Source organism: Chondrus crispus, genomic scaffold (assembly GCF_000350225.1).
Source record: "Chondrus crispus Stackhouse genomic scaffold, scaffold_35, whole genome shotgun sequence".
Lineage (NCBI taxonomy): Eukaryota > Rhodophyta > Florideophyceae > Gigartinales > Gigartinaceae > Chondrus > Chondrus crispus.
This window is the reverse complement of record NW_005179258.1, coordinates 272,532-289,426: the sequence shown is the minus strand read 5'-3', so window position 1 is coordinate 289,426 and position 16,895 is coordinate 272,532. Positions and strand designations below refer to the sequence as shown.

At 55.4% G+C, this 16,895-nt stretch overlaps 1 protein-coding gene across 1 annotated transcript; it reads right to left on the bottom strand.

The window, feature by feature from the left end:
* Positions 1-489: 489 nt before the first annotated feature.
* On the bottom strand, positions 490-744 carry CHC_T00006099001 (hypothetical protein). The gene has a single exon (XM_005718088.1). It carries the CDS (start codon positions 742-744, stop codon positions 490-492), a length of 255 nt encoding a protein of 84 aa, XP_005718145.1.
* Positions 745-16,895: the final 16,151 nt, after the last annotated feature.

Genomic DNA, 16,895 nt, shown 5'->3' with positions numbered 1-16,895 from the left:
CCGCAACTACCGGAAGGAGCACGAGATCGGCGAGCTGCAACACGTCTTCGACGCCGCCCGCGCCGCCGCAGTCTCCACCTACTCCGCGGCCGACGTCCACCTCCCCGCGCAGTCTGCGTGCCACAGGAAGCCCAGCGCGACCCGTGCGCACTACTCGCATAAATTTATGCGGTTCTACGCCGCCGTAGGCTGCTACAGCATGATCAAGCGCGTAGAGGTCGACGCCGGCGAGCAGTTCAAGTGGATTCTGCACCTGCAGCCCAACCCCACCGTCACCTTGCACCAATCCATTTCACAGTGCATCTCCTCCATCGTCACCGCGCACCTCCCCCACGATCCACAGTTACGCACAAATGCTATCAACCCGCCGCGACCGCAATATCGCACACACCGCTGTTCAATCCTGAAACCCGCCCACGTTTGTAGATTGTTTTTCATATGCCGCACTTATCTCTCTCGTGGACCTGACTTCATGGTCATCACAGCAGGTTACCGTTCCTCGTACAGTATACGTGTATTGCAGGCCTCAAGGGCTAACGACCCAACTGCAGTCCACGCGGCGCATCGACAACAATAGTAATCATGTGCCATCGGTGCTTTTATTACATTTGAAGGTTTGTGTGATAGAATGAAGCTCTCGGCAGACCTAAAATATCCTTCAATGCCGTTTATATTAGGAGAAAACTGGAAGGCCATGCTTCCTGTCCAGGTCTCCCGACTATGTAGATGCTCTCCGCGGTACATGTCGGCCCGCAGAAAGAATTCTTTGGCGTTTAGAAAGATTACTCCTTCGGTCTACGTCGCTAAAGCAGCGGGCCATCAAAAGAATTTTGAAAAGTCCTAGCATTTCAGTTCACATATACAACAGTAGTGATTGGGAGGACAAATAACACGAACGCATCTGCAAAAATCGAAAGGTTGTCTGCAGTCGGATGGCTTCTTGTGTACTATCCATTCGTCTAATACGAAATTTCGAGTCATACTTGATTGCGACCTGAATCGCATACTTCCAGGTGTAGCTCGATGTGCGATATCTTGAGAGCCCTTTTCAGCTGCAGTCGCTTCTCTGAACATACTGATGTGCTCTAAATCATCGAGCAAAAATACCTCCCTTTTATCAGAACATGACGTAAGTGCAGCCGCACCATCGTCCGTGCTTGCAGGAGGGTCGCCGGGCGCTGAGTCTACGGGTTTGGGTGTAGGTGCGCTTTCCCTGTTCTTGTTCGAATGGGGATTGAACAGCCCGTGAAAACGACCCCACTTTCACTCTTCGTCAGATCTGAACTCTGCAATGACGATGCACATTGAAACACAAGTCGGTCCAGTGATCCATTGTGCCTTACCACGCCGTAGTTACTTTTCGTGCTTAGAGGAACACCAGAAACGAACGTGACAAGAAAAGCAAGGTACGAACTCAAAGCTAACCCAGCAAACATGGGGAAAAAATTGAGATGTTCTGCGGGGGCAAAGGCATACAGGCACCGTTTGGTTTCAATATGTAGACCTTTTTCGGTTCTGGTAGTGCAGAGGAAAATGAAAACTTTATGGCAGAGTCGTTTTCGCTTTATTCCGGACAAAGGTTATTATTTATGTAAAACAAATGCGTCCATAGAAGATCCACGTATGCTCAACAATGAAAGAATTTACACATCCAGAAGCTGTTCGAAGTGTGAAAGGAGACCGGTCATCCACGTATTGACACAGAAAGCTACATACTCGTGCAATCTTATGTGAATTATTTTGCCTTGGTGCCAAAATTTGTGACGGTGCTTCACCAAAGCAGCACAAACAAAATACAGCATCAGATGGATAGCTTGTCTATTCAATGACAATGTGACTACAGCGCGCATTTGTCATCCTCGCCCTTTCAACAGCACGCATATTTTGGAAGTTAAGTGCTGTTGCCGGCGTAATACATGTCTCGATGCTATGTCGCGAGTATAATGAGGAGGAGGCTTCACGGGCAAGCCCGTTTACAGTGGTGAGATGCTACCCGTATTGCGCGTTTAGATTTTAACTCGCACTGTGCGTTTTTGTGACAGATGAAGTCAGTTGGGATGCTTCTCAACTAGGCTGTAATTTCCAAAACTCGTATTGCGCATACTGTATAAAGTCATCCCTTGATAGAACGAATCGGCTGGTGGACAAGATTTGATTCCTTGTCCTAAGGAATTCCTTTTACAGAGCAAAAAATTATTTTCGGAAATAGCTGTCGATGCGAGCTTGACGTAAGCCTGCAGCACGCTCACGCTGAATCTCCCGGCGCAATGAACGCAGAAGTCGGTGTAGTTCCAAATCGATCTCGGTCCTGGACTCATTCCGGCGCAGTAGAAGGGCGATAGATTTCCGTTTCGCCTCACAGGTGATGACTGGCCCTGCCTCATCCTCCTCATCCGATTCACATCGACCCCCAAGCCCACGGCCCTGCTCAGTGACAGCCATAACTACACAATCAACCATATCTCCATGCTCGAATCCTTGCCAAAAGTTCAATAAATTGCGTACTGACATCCTATCTCGCGTGTGCGCTAAATCGCTGATAACCGCTTCGAGCTCCGTGCATTCTTCAGAAATCTCATTGTCGGCATCTGCCGCTTGCAGCTTGCTTACGTTAGTACCAATCAGTCCAGTCGCTCGCCAACAATTTGCAATGATTGGGCCAGGTAGTTCTTTCCAGATTCTGTCGATATATCGCATTGCCGTAAGTTGTGATATATTGTAAATATCCCCGGCTTCTTCCTCGAGAGAATCCAAAGCTCGGTTGTACTGCGCATATCGATATCTCCTTTTTAGAGAGCAAATAATGCCCGCATCCAGTGGTTGCAGTTCTGAAGTTGTATTTAGCGGCAAGAACTCTACTCGAACCGATGCAAGATCGGGTAATTTTGCTTTGTTCCCATGACCAGAAAAATTATTGAGAAGGAGGAAAGCGGTACGGCCAGAGGTCTTAGGTATGTACGTGTCAAAGCGTTTGAGCCACTCAAAAAACAGAGCCATGGTCATCCATGCCTTCTTGTTATGACCGTAGTCGAATCCAAGTTGCTCTCCAGTTCTCTTTTGAAAGCATCGCGGCTGACGGGCAGAACCAATAATGAAAAGAGGAAAATTCTCGGATCCCGTACTGTTGCAGCACACCAATAATGTTACCCGCTTCCTTAGCCTCTTGTGCCCTGACCTTTACAACGTTGATATACTGCGATCGGGCGCCATCGAATAATTGCAGCCGGTCTCGTCTGCATTCCAAACATCCTCTGGCCTGTACTCATGACACGCGTTACGGATATCTGAAAGTGCTTGTGCAACTGCCTCGTCATCTGCATCACCAGCTTCTCCATGAAGTTTCCGAGCCTTCAAATTCCATCGACGCTGGAAGTTCCACAACCAGCCTGCAGTGAACTTCAAGCGTGGACCATTTTCGCCCAGATCCGTGGAAATATCCTGCAGCAACCGCTTTCCCTTTTCGCGTACCATATCTCCAGACACACAGTGACCTTGCATGTTGAGATCGTTGACCCATGCAGCGAGTTGTTTTTCGAGCTCGGGTTGAGCAGGCGAATGCTGCCGCATCATCTGAGCATTGTTTCCTGGCTGTAAGTTCCCACTGCGACTGAGACGAGACAACACGAAGAAGATATCGATCTGCGCAGTACAACCGAGCTTTGGATTCTCTCGAGGAAGAAGCCGGGGATATTTACAATATATCACAACGTACGGCAATGCGATATATCGACAGAATCTGGAAAGAACTACCTGGCCCAATCATTGCAAATTGGTGGCGAGCGACTGGACTGATTGGTACTAACGTAAGCAAGCTGCAAGCTGCAGATGCCGACAATGAGATTTCTGAAGAATGCACGGAGCTCGAAGCGGTTATCAGCGATTTAGCGCACACGCGAGATAGGATGTCAGTACGCAATTTATTGAACTCTGATGACGCGGACATTTGGCAAGGATTCGAGCATGGAGATATGGTTGATTGTGTAGTTATGGCTGTCACTGAGCAGGGCCGTGGGGTTGGGGGTCGATGTGAATCGGATGAGGAGGATGAGGCAGGGCCAGTCATCACCTGTGAGGCGAAACTGAAATCTATCGCCCTTCTTGTTGCAGAGTGCCGGCATCTCTCTCAAGCTCAAGAAGTGCAGCTTCTTCCGACCGAAGGTGCACTACCTGGGGCACGTTATATCCCGCACGTAAGTTGAGCATGGCTGATACGGCAGCCGGCTCCTTCAAGACGTTCACGTTCCCGAGGACGCTGACGCAGGTGCGCTCGTTCCTCGGGGCGTGTAAAGTATACCGCCGATTCGTTAATTCGCGAAGATAGCGCGTCCTCTGACCGACATGACGCGCAAGGATTCGGATCCTGACTTCTACAACCCCACCGAGGGGCAACTTCAGGCGTTCGAGAACCTTAAGAAGGCCATGATCGCTCCGCCGATCCTCGCGTTGCCTCGGCATGTTCGACCATACATTATAGACACCGACGCGAGTGCCTATAAGCTCGGCTGCGCGTTACTACAGGAGCACGAAGAGCCGAACGACTGGCGACCCGTGGGGTATTGGTCGTACTCACTGTCCGATAGTGGGCGCAACTACAGCGCTACGGAGCATGAGTGCTTCGCCGTAGTGTGGACCGTCCGCACACTACGGCCATACGTATAGGGAACGAAGTTCACCGTCCGAACGGATCACGGCGCCCTGAGGTGGCTCATGTCCCTCACCGAGAGTTCCGGAAGACTCACCCGGTGGCGGCTACGTCTGGCTGAATACGATTTCACCATTCAGTACCGCCCCGGGCGCGTGCATCAGGTGCCCGATGCCCTGTCACCCCTCGTGTCGCCGATAACCCTCGCCCCACCTTCGACGTGGATGACGACATCCCCACCTTCGACGCGGGTACAACCGTTCGAGTCGTATCGAACGAGCTCGCGGACCACGCTTGTACCGCGAGCTGTGATCATTAGGCCGTCCATGTCTTCGTAACGACACGGAACCAAGCCGAAGCCCGAACAAGGTCGCGCGTCCGGACGCGCGACCAACCCCGAGGCGACCAGGAAGCCCCTGCTCTCCAAGGACCCAAACTGTTTTGGGAGGAGAACGAAGAGTTCGACGCCGCCGACATTCAGCGCGCCGAGGACCCCGAGGCCAGCGCGCCCGACTCCGCGGTCGCCCCACCGCAGGACGACCTGCCGGCCCCTCTTACGATAGAGGAGATAGCTGAGGAGCAACGCGTGGATGACTTCTGCCAAACCGTTTTGGCACGACAGTCCGAGTCTCGAGACTCCGCGTTCTTCGAAGGCCACCAAGGGGTTCTCAAACGAAGACACCCCTTCGACCCCGATATCGTTCAGGTGGTGGTACCTCGGACGCTCCGCGCCAGGCTCCTTCGCCTGTGCCACAACCCGGCCATCGCGGGACACCCGGGCCAGAATCGTATGTACTACGCACTTCGACGCGAGTACTACTGGCCCCACCTGGCTGCAGACGTTGCAGCCACGGTGCGAGGGTGTCGAACCTGCGCGATGAACCAGGTCAAGCTGAGAAAACATTTCAATCGATTGAAATTGATCCCAGCTACGAGGCCGCTCGAGAGCCTCGCGATCGACATCTTGGGGCCGCTCCCCAAGACGAAGACAGGAAAACGATTCCTGCTCGTAATTACGGATCGCTTCAGTAAGCTGACGCAAGTCGTTGCGCTCCGCACGATAACAGCCACGATCGCAGTTGGGTTCTGCGACTCGTGGGTGTTCAAGTATGGCGTCCCTCGCACGTTGCTTTCGGACAACGGCCCTCAGTTTAATGCCAAGTTCTTCCACAGCACGTGCCGTGTTCTGGGGATAACGAATTTGTACACTTCGGCGTACCATCCCCAGACGAACGGGAAAGTCGAGCGATATAACCGAACAATCGCCTCGATGCTGAGGAACTACGTGGGTGAACAACAGGACGACTGGGATGTGTACGTGGGCCCGCTCACGTATGCGTACAACTCCCACACACATCGCACCACACGCACGACTCCGTTTGAGCTCGTGCTCAGCAGACCCCCGCCGGAGTTCTCTCTCCGAAGAGCCGACGGGGACGCGCCCCCTTCGGATAGGGGGACTCAGCGAGCAGCCTTTCTCAATACCTTGGACGACACGATCCAGAGGGCCTACGGAAGCCTTCGACGAACGCAAGCTCGCTATAAATGCGACTTCGACAAGCGTATTCGGCGCATCATCTCGCGCCTCAAAGAAGGTGAATACGTGTATCTGAACCCCACCGATGGGGGGAAGACATCAAACAAGCTCGCCTCCCCAGCTGTCGGAACGTACCGAATTCTCGCGAACGACCAACGCACCATCACGATCGATCGTGATGGAGTTACAGAGCGCGTGTCTGCAGACCGCTGCGTCTACGAACCCCCGCCAGCGAAAGCGCCAAGGGCTAGCACGACTACCCCCGAGGACCTTGCCCACAAGATCAATGAAGGCACACAGTATGCCGTCGAACGGCTACTCAAGCATCGCGTGATGGAGGATGGAACTACGGAGTTCCTCATTAAATGGGCAGACTACGATACTCCGACATGGTCGGCGCGTACCCATGTTCCCGAGGAGTTGGTGTGTCGTTTCGCACAAAGACTCCGGGCTCGTACAGGGAGAGACATCACCTCAGAAGTGAACGCGGACGTTCACTCTTAAGGAGGGAGCCCTCAACCGCTCGGACGGATTAAATTCACCATGTGGGCATAATAGAGAAAGAGGAGGACGTGCCGAAGGACAGGTGTCTATAGCGGGCAGCTATAAAACCGGTCTTGGGACGCCAAGACGTATGGACTTCGAAGCCCATTACACACGACCAGCCACCATCGACAAAAAGCAGAGCAGAGAACAGTACGTACCGTCCTATGTATACCAGCCCTGAACGGGAGTGTGTGACGGGAAAGGGGACACGGACCCTTAACGGACGCCAACATGCTCTAAATAAGATCCGCGAACGCCTTGCCCGGCTCGTACTGCGCAACGGACGTCAAGCCGTATTGACAAAGTCTATGTACGCGATACACAAGCGCCGAGCAGCACGAGCTGCTCGGAAGGGACGGTCACCGAGGAACAGCCATCCAGGGCATATTAAGCCCTCGGGCAAGACGATTACCTCCTGGAACCACACGACCCATAGGCTCGGTATTCGTGTACCTGGCCCCGGCAAGGAGGCTCCCACTTCGGAGCACGGGAGCCACGCACCCTCCACTCCCGAACAGCCTCAGCTCCACCGAACTACGGACAGCAGTCCGGTACGCCGTTATTCGTGTCATAAACACGGGCTAGATTTGTCCACACCGACGCTCCCCAGTAAGGCCGGTGGCCCCACCGCGGGCGGTCGTAGGCGCCGGGGAGAAGCAACGTTGCCTCCCCGAACTCCTCGCGACGGCGCGAGGACGTTGTCCCGAACGAGGTAGAAGGGACAAGTACGCACCGCATCCGGCGAGGGGAGAGAGACAGGAAAGGCCACCTGTAGTGCAATGTGCCTGGCAGGCCGCGAACGCAGTCCGACGGTCAAACAAAAAGAAGAAAAACAACAACAGCAACAACCACTGCCGATGGCACGCGCCACGGAGCGTTCCAGACTCCCTTTTCCCATGTGTGGGCTTGCGGCCCACGGTAGCTCAACTCCGACGGGAGGGGGGGTTAAGGAAAGATGCCCGGCCCGGAAGGATAATGGTGGTAGAGACTTGTGAAGACTTGAGTGCTCGACGGGTGCGTGTTGGGCTTGTCTACGAGGATGTAACCGCGTTTCGCTGGGTTGTAAGGCCAATGCTCGACGAACGTCTTCAGCACCTTGGGTATAATTCAAGGTCTGCGACGGGGGCTTGTTCAGCACTACCCGACGGGATCGTAACCGTGTAGCAACGCTACTACCGACGTGTTGCCCGATGGCTAAAAGCACCCTCACCAGCGCGATCGCGATCGCGGTAAGCGGTACCAACTCTGTCTTATACAGTAAGACCTTCGAGGGAGGCGTCGTTACAACAGCCTTCCGACGGAACTTGAAACAGTAGCAGCGCTACACGACGTGTTGCCCGATGGCTAAAACACCTACACCGGATCGGTCGCAACGAACTCCAGTGGAACCAACACAATTAAGGGAAAAATAGAGGTAGAGATGGAAAAGAATAGGGAAATAAAGGAAAAAGAAAAGGGAACCCCCGAGCGCAAAGGATGCCGTAGGCTTAGGAAAAGGGAGCGTCTTGGTAGAGACGGACTTCGACCAAGGCGACATTCAACTCTGGCAACTCGGGTTACCTTTACTGACTTGGTGGTCAGAGGGCTAAGGTATATATCGCCCCGCCGGAGCCACTACAGTAGCTCGCGGCGCTAGATCCTCGATCTAATCTAGTGTCAGCAAAATTAATGCCAACTAATTAACTAAATAAAATAAAATAATTAAAAATTAAAACTGTGCAGTTATTCACACGTGTGTCCTCCAACCCGGACTACTTTTCATATCCGAATATTTTCCTTTCTTTTCACCCCCCTTTTCAGGTGCGTATTGCACTACACCACCGCCGGCTTATACACGTAAGGCCGGAGCTCCAACAAACCGCCGCCCGCTTACCCTGAAAAGAAAGAAAAAATGGCAATATGAGGAAATTACACCGGGGTACAGTGCACGTGCGTGACGTTCCGACGCACGCTCCACGCACAACGCGCAGAGGACTCCTGTACGGCACCGCGTATCGAGGGTACAGAGGGTACCAGCCGACTGGGACACGCAACCGGACACCGACCATGGTGGTACGGCCGTAGTCACCGCCTTCGACCCCATCAGCCGATCAAAAATAGACTGACGGCCTTACCACGAGGCCCCCGGAACGAGAAGGGGACGGCGAACCCCCAGCGAGACGGACGCTGCGGGGAATAACGCCCGGTCGGCGGCAAGGCCACGAAAAGAGGCGGGCGGCAACCGCCTCCCGGCCCGGGTGAGCGTGAGAAGGACCTCCGCCAGTACCGACAACCGCGCGGGGGAGCGGACCAAGATGGAGGACCAAAGCAGGCGACCTCCCCCGAGAAGATTGCAACACGCGACGGCGCGCCAAGACCCCTCCGTACGGGACGGGGCGCCGGAAGAAGACTCAGCCGACGCCCCTGCCGAGTCGAACGGCGTCGGCTCCCTTCGGACGACGTACCCGACGGGAACGACCTGGACGAAAGATGGCACACCGCCGCACCTCGCGACGACACCAGATTCCCCGCAAAGCGCGAGGGAGGGACCCGAACCCTCCCCGGGATATATACGAGGCGGGGAAGGCGCGAAGGTAACGACGACGAAGGTAACAACGCGTTCCTCCTCGACCCCAACTAGAGTGGTTCGGACCTCGACATCAACCCCCTCCATGTCTGAGCACGGGGAAGCATGCCGGAATGCACGATTCGCCGCGTGTGGGGGCTGAGGAAACTGCGCCTACCAAGAGCCACGGAGCGTCAAGAGGAAACACGGTTTCCCTCCCACCCCGCGAGCCCCTTGCGGCCGACCCAAGCGAAGAACACAACCGACGTTGTCGCGCGTACTCGTGCAGGTAGGCCTCCGGGACGTCTACAGTACCCCGGTGGCCCGCCGCTGAGTTAGCCCCAGCCGCTACGGGCGGCGACAATTTGCTCGAGGACAGCCCGAGGAGCGACCCCCGGGGCCCCTTTGCACCCTCGCCCTCTTGGCACGGGCCAGAGGAAGCTGAAGCGGAAGCCGCACGGCGGGACGCACGCATCCGGCTGAGTGCTTTCGATTAGGTACGGAGCAAGGCTTCCGACTGCGCGTGGCGGCGACGACGTACGCCCGCGCAGGGACCGACGAAAAGAACGTCGGTGTGGACAGGGTGCGAGCAACTTCGACAACGACGAGAGGCGAAGGAAAGAATGCTCTAAGGCCTTTACGTGGATTGGAGATCCGGACGAACGGACGAGCGGGCTCCCTCGAGGACGACGGGAAGGGCCGTTCAACGGCTCGGGCCGCTGGGCGGCTCAAGGGAGACTCGGTCCATAGAGGCTCGGGGGACAGTAACTGGGGTGATGGGGTAACCCTGAGCCCAACACCTCGAGAGGAGGCATTACTACCTCGTTGTCGCGGCCCCAGCTCAGCTCACCGCCCTGGAGGGCAGTAGCATGATCGGCCACCGGAGCCTCATATCCCCGGTTTTGTATGGACCTCGCAAAGCCGGACGCGACGTGGCTGGAGGCGCCTCGCGGAGACCACGTAGCGCGTCCCTCTCGGCCCGGTACCGGTCCCGATCGGCGGTCGTTCGGTCGAGGACCCCGGTCTGCGTAGCCATGGCCTCCCGCACCGTCGCTAATTCGCAGCGTATGTGGCACAGTTCAGACTTATACGAATCACGCTGGGCGGCGATGCCGCGAGCCTCCTCACCTCGCGCTAAATAACAACTGGCGAGAGTGCTAAGCAGTCTGTCTACTTGCCACTACCGGTCGCTCGCGTCCCCGAGGGCGCGAATTAATACCGGTATGTCGCGAAGGTCGTCCCGCCCGAGCGTCGAGCGACGTACCGTGGTCCAGCTCCTATCGACACGGCTCGGGGCGGAATTGAGAGGAGGTACTGGAGGGACCTGCGAGCTCACCGCCTGGCGAGGATCGCACACGGGTCCCGATACTTCGGGTCGCGGGTTCGTCCCCGCGAACGGATACGCCAGGGACTCACCGTCCAAATCTCGGTAACGCTTTTTCCTTGCCAATCGTGAGGCGGAGAGGACTCCGCCGCGCCCCCAGAGGGCCTCGAGGAGGACGCCGGGGGCCCCAGCCACGCCACAAAGGCGTCTGATCAATGGTCATATGAGAGGCTTGCAAACCCATACGCACATGCCGACGGTATGGCGGAGATGACGCTCTCCGGCGTCGCCCGCTCGATGCATTAATTCGAGGGCGAATGCGTACGTCCAGGGCACATGTTGGGTACTTCTTTCAAGGGGATGGAGGGGTACGCTCGGAAGATCTCACGGAACCCTTCCCAAATGGGCCAACACTCCGACCGGTTGTACGAACACCCGCCCGTGTATGGATACTTCGTTCATGAAAGCATTTCCAAGGGCCCAAGTCCACTCCCTCTCAACGTTATGTATCAGATCGTCACGCGCAGGATGCCTCGAGTCCGCGCAAGCCACCGCGAAGTGCTTCAGGACATACGGGAGTAGGGGATGGACTCCCAACGAAAGGAGGGCCTCTCTCACCACTTCGGGGATTCGCGGAAAATCGCTCGGGGCAGGCCTCCCTCGAAGGAGGCCGATCGAATTGCATGCCCGTCCGCCTCCCCGGAGTGGCGATACGCCGCCCATTCATGGGGAGCAATGGCGACGTGGTGAAGCCGCATCAGAGAACAGGCCGATTTCTGTAAGGCGACGCGTGCCTTCGAAGAGGCAAATGGCCGACGGCTCACGTATAGCCCCGGGATCTTGGATAGGACGAACTCGCGAGGGGTCGACGGCCCGCGGTGGAGAAGATAGGTGGCCATTCGATCCACATACTCCACTTCGTCCAGGCTAAAGGCGAATGTGCGATCACCGAAGATCGCTGCGGGAATTTGATACGCCGCCCCGCCGCCTTCGGAGAGGAGGCGTGTAGTGCAATAAGCACCTGAAAAGGGGGGTGAAAAGAAAAGAAAATATTTGGATATGAAAAGTAGTCCGGGTTGGGGGACACACGTGTGAATAACTGCACAGTTTTAATTTTTAATTATTTTATTTTATTTAGTTAATTAGTTGGCATTAATTTTGCTGACACTAGATTAGATCGAGGATCTAGCGCCGCGAGCTACTTTAGTGGCTCCGGCGGGGCGATATATACCTTAGCCCTCTGACCACCAAGTCAGTAAAGGTAACCCGAGTTGCCAGAGTTTGATATCGCCTTGGTCGAAGTCCGTCTTTTACAAGACACTCCCTTCTACTCTAGCCTACGGTATCCTTTGCGCTCGGTGGTCCCCTTTTTCCTTATCAATCTTCCTTTACTTCCCTATCCTAATTTCCCTTAATCTTGAGTTGGTCCCACCTTGTAGGATTGCGATCGGCAACGTGACGTCATTAGCCATCGGGCTTCTGTGTTGGTGCACCAGTGGTGCTTTTCTCAGCGTTAGTCCCATCGGAATCTGGTTGCGACCGATCCGGTGTTGGTACTTTGCCATCGGGCAGTACGACGGTGTAGCGCTGCTACGTTTTATTCTTTCCCGACGGGCTACGTTGCGACGTCCCCGTCGAAGATCTTATCAAGGGTATAAGGTGTACAAGGCGCTCTTCGAGCATTGGATTTACGACCCATCGGACCAGGTTTACCTAGACACCCCTCCGAACTCGTCGAGCAGTTGCCTTTATAAGTCTCTACCACCATTCACCGATCCCGGGTTGGGCCCTTCTCTTTGCCCCCTTATCAGGGATCCGAGCTACTGCGGGCCGCAAACCCGCTTAAAGAGGACAGGGAGCTTGGAACACTCCGTAGCGCTGTGCTGTTGGCAGTTGTTGTTTTTGTTGTTGTTGTTTGTGTTGGACCGTCGGACCTTGGTCTCTGCCTAACAAGCGCATTGCACTACAAAAGTGGTCTCCAGACCTAGAATTGTCTACAGCAAACCCGACCTAGAATTGTGTCGACGACAGTCTCGGTCTGGAGTTGCACTACAAAAGTGGTCTGGGTAACGGAATCTCTTTTTTATTTTTTGTTTGTAACTTTTTTTGTGTAGGTTCGCTCGTACGAGCGATGTCGACAAGCGCACCCGGGGACGTCAGTCCCGGGGCGAGTAGGAGCGGATCGGCAAGGGCGTCGAGGATCCCGCGAGGTCCTCGCACCGGGAGCCAGGCCAATACGGCCACGGATCCCGAAGGTCAAGAATCCCCGACGGGGATTGAAGCCGACAAGGATAACCTATCCTACAGGTTCGAGAAGATCGGCGAGGAAATTCGCCAAGAGATGACGAAAAATCTCGAGGCTGAATTAGCCCTCGTCCGGAAGCAACTGGAGTTGCAAGCATCCGAGTTCCACACCGTTTTAGGAGAGCTATCGGCTCGAGTGGATCTCGTCGAGAAGGAGCGAGGTGATGCGACCGACGGTCTGGAGCCGGAGGTCCTAGCTTCGTTGAAATTTTCAGTCAAGGACGCGAGGCGTGACGCGAATCAAGCTTTGGAGTCCTTAGGTAAATTTAGAAGCAGTATCCACGACAGGTTTGACCGCGCCCCTCATCGCCTCAAGGACCTTGAACACGTTGCTGGGCAAGAGCCGCTCCCGACGGGTCGAGAAGGCGACCGTCGATCGAAGAAGGACAAGGCGGCGGTACAGCGGAGTTCCAAGTCGAAGACTTCGAAGAAGAATCTGCGACGCCGGAGCAAGAGTCACGGTAGTGACGAGCCGGAGGACCAAGACTCAATGACCGAGTCGAATGGCCTTTCCGAAGATGGTGACGACGGTTCGTCGAACCATGCCAGCGATTCCGAACATCGTTCAGAGGAAGGAAAAGGAATTTCGCAGGGCAAGAAAATTACCTCCAGACTGGGCGGGATCACTTCGTCCGCCTCGCGGAGAGACAAGGACGCTGAGCCAGAGGACGTCGCATTGCGACGCGGGCTGCGATGGGAGGAGTTGGAGGAGCTGAATCCGACTAACTACCTCTTCAAGAAATTACTTTCGTACCGAACGTACCGCTTGCCGAACCAGCAGACATATTTGTCAAGTTCCCGGCGGACCGCCGTGCGAAAATTCAGGAGAGATATTCCGCCTAAGGTGAAGAAGGACAACACGTTCACAGGTGAGGACGGGGTCCTTGTGTTGGATTTTTTGGCAAAATTAGTTCAAGAGTTTGATACTCAAGAAATGAACGAGGGGCAAGCGATCCGCTTGTTGCCCGAATTTCTAAGCGGCATCGCCTTGAGACAGTACACTTCGGTGTCTCAGACGGCCGGGTCCCATCACGGAAAGGTGTCCGTTTGGCCAGAGGCCGTACAGTGGTTGTTGAGGATTTTTGCAACCGACGAGGCGATCCGTCAAGCCGTGCTCGCATTGAGAGAAGTACAGCAGCTACCGTCCGAGGACGAGATGGAATTTTATATCCGTCTGACGGACGCAAGCAATCGATGTGGAAACGTATATTCGATGGAAGAACAAATGACGATGTTTATTGAAGGACTCGACTCGAGTATCAAGCCGATGGTATCTCAATACCGACAAGACAATCGGGACGTTTCGTTTTTGAGACTAGTCAATTACGCGAAGGCGCATGGCTTGGCGAGCCGCGCTAAGGACAAGAAGACCAAGAAGGTCACGATTCAGGCGCCGTCGACGTTCAGGGCGGGGAAGAAGCCGAGGGCTTCTTATCACGGTCGCAAAGGTCACGCCGCCGTCCACTTAGCCGAGTCAATCCCCGCATCAGAGGAACGCCGTGCGCACGAAAGCAGCGAAAATCATTACGAAGGAGCATTGGTAGCCGAAGGCAATTTTATTGAGCCATCGGAGTGCTACGGACACGAGGACTACGGGGCAAGCGGGTCGTCAACTTTACCGACGCCCACATACGCGACGGAGTCGTTTTCAAAGACCACGGATCCCGTGATGATGTTCCGGGGGCGCGGCCACACGCCGGCGCCGCGCATTCCGATGGAAGACAAGGGTACGACGTTTCGAAGGCCAGGCTGGATGGGGAGGCCGCAACATCAAGGAAGGCCGCCGGCCCGTGGAGGACCTAGGCCGCAATATCCCGTCAAGAAGCACGGACTGGTGTGCTATCATCGTTACGAAAGGGGCACGCCGCGCCAACGTGCATTCTTTCCCTCCGGGAAATGCACCGAGTTTTGGAAAATTATGAGGCGTTGTCTCCGATGGAGAGATTAGGGATACCATCGACGAGTTATCTGAAGGCCAAGAATTGGTTCGATTCGCAGACGGCGAGCACGCCGAGTGCTTCAACGCCGAGGCCGAACCAACCCTTCAGAGGGCCCGCCGCGGGGCCCGTGTCGTCGGACGTGAGAAGGAACCCGCAGCGGCAGGAAAATTAGAGAGGGGAATCTCGCATGAGTCGCGAGAGGCACAGGGTCGACGTACTGTGCCCGGAGCTCAGCCCCGTTCCCCGTCTCTAAGGGAGAAATCAGGCCCCGATGAGGAGGTTGTTGGATTGGTGGATATGCCCAAAGGGCCAGCCCAAGTCAAGAAAATTTTGAGCCGAGCCCGAGATCATCCGCTGGAAGAAGTTCGAAGACCCTGGTACAGGGTTAAGCGAAGGGAGTGTCCCGAGAAGATTTTGGTTCTTGCGCGAAAAAACTACACGGTTTACGCGGACATTGGACCAACAGTCGGATTCATGAGCCGGGTGTTGTCTGTATTAGACACCGGCGCGGGACCAAACCTTGTGCGAAAATCGGAACTCCCGGCTGGAATGGAATCTCTAGTGCCCTACGGACCGACCCAAGACATTGGCGACGCGAACAACAGGCCACTCCAGACTTTCGGAACCATCAAGATTCCCGTGAGACTTGGACGATTTGTGGCTGCTGCCGAATTTATTGTGTGCGAAAAGCTCGCGGTACCGCTGATTCTAGGAGCGGACTATTGCGATAGGTTCGTGGAGGCTATCTACTCGCGAAAGAGGATAGTTGAGTTGGCGGATTTCTCGGAGGTTCCGATCGTAAGGCGGTTCTGGGCGAGAAAATCGAATAAGCATCTGGTCCCCGGAGAGGGTGACACTGATGTGAAAGGGGAGAGAGTTTCCCCCAGGGTGAAGGTGGCAAGAGCCACGACCATTGAGCCCGGGACGCAACACGTAGTCGAATGCACCTCGAAGAGGACGGACTTGGTCGTAGTTCAACCCTACGCAACCCTATACGACAAGCACGGGTTGGTGAGCACCAACGGTGTAGTTCAGGTTGAGCCTGACAAACCTTTTAGGTTGCTTGTAGCGAATTTTAGAAATTACCCTGTCAGGGTTCAAAAAGGCTAAGTGGTGGCGGAACTACTACCGCACCCGAGGGCCGTATTCGAGAGCAATTCCACTATTGGTGAGGTACTTGGAATTCAAGAAAGGGACGAGGAAAAATTTACTAAGTCTACCCCGCCGCCTACGGGCGAGAGAAGGTGCGAACCGTCGGAACAAGATCGCGAGGACCAGCAAGGAGAACGGGAGGAAGGGCTCTCCGTGACGGCAACTACGAAGCCGGAGCGGCGGATTGAGCCTCTCCGCCGGACGTGGAGGAGTTCGACCTGAGCCACGTGTGTAGTATAACCCCCCCCTGGGGGCTTTTTAGTTAGATTGGATCAACAACAGGATCCCCTACTGTAGAGCTCGACGCTCTACAGACAACCGCGCGTATCCACGTGTACACCACGGGGACAAGGGACACGCGCATACACGTGCACACGTGTACCACGCGCGAACGAAGCGCGCACGCACCACGGGTAATACGTGTACTGTCAGCCTCGACATAGCTGACGGTATTACAGTGCAGGCCGACCTGCACTACAGTAGCCCACTACAGTACCTCGGTACTGTAGTGTTATGATAGATTGTTTTGTATACTAAATATGGGGCGGACCGGCGGCGGTGGAGGAGGACAAGCACGGACTTGTCACCTACCGACCGTCAAGGTCCGACTTCCCGCTTATTCCAAGGTAGCGCTCGCTAATTACTTTAGAAGCGGCACCGAGCGCGGGTTGAGGACGCGCGCGGTACGCTCACGAGCCGGCTCCGCCTCCGCCCGTCGGTACTGGATCGTTACCCAGTACCGCGGCGGGGCGTCGAGGCGTCGAACCCCTCGCGCGTACCGGCGTCCTCCCCGTTCCCGCTCTACCACGCTACCCGGGCCCGCTGCCCGGTGCCGTTAGCTGGTGTCCCGCTTCACCCCCGTCTTCCCGATCGACAAGGGTCTCGGTCGAACTGTGCATACACCC

Excerpts from the sequence above, each read along its gene's own strand:
- CHC_T00006099001 (XM_005718088.1), bottom strand. The coding sequence starts at position 744 with ATGTACCGCGGAGAGCATCTACATAGTCGGGAGACCTGGACAGGAAGC.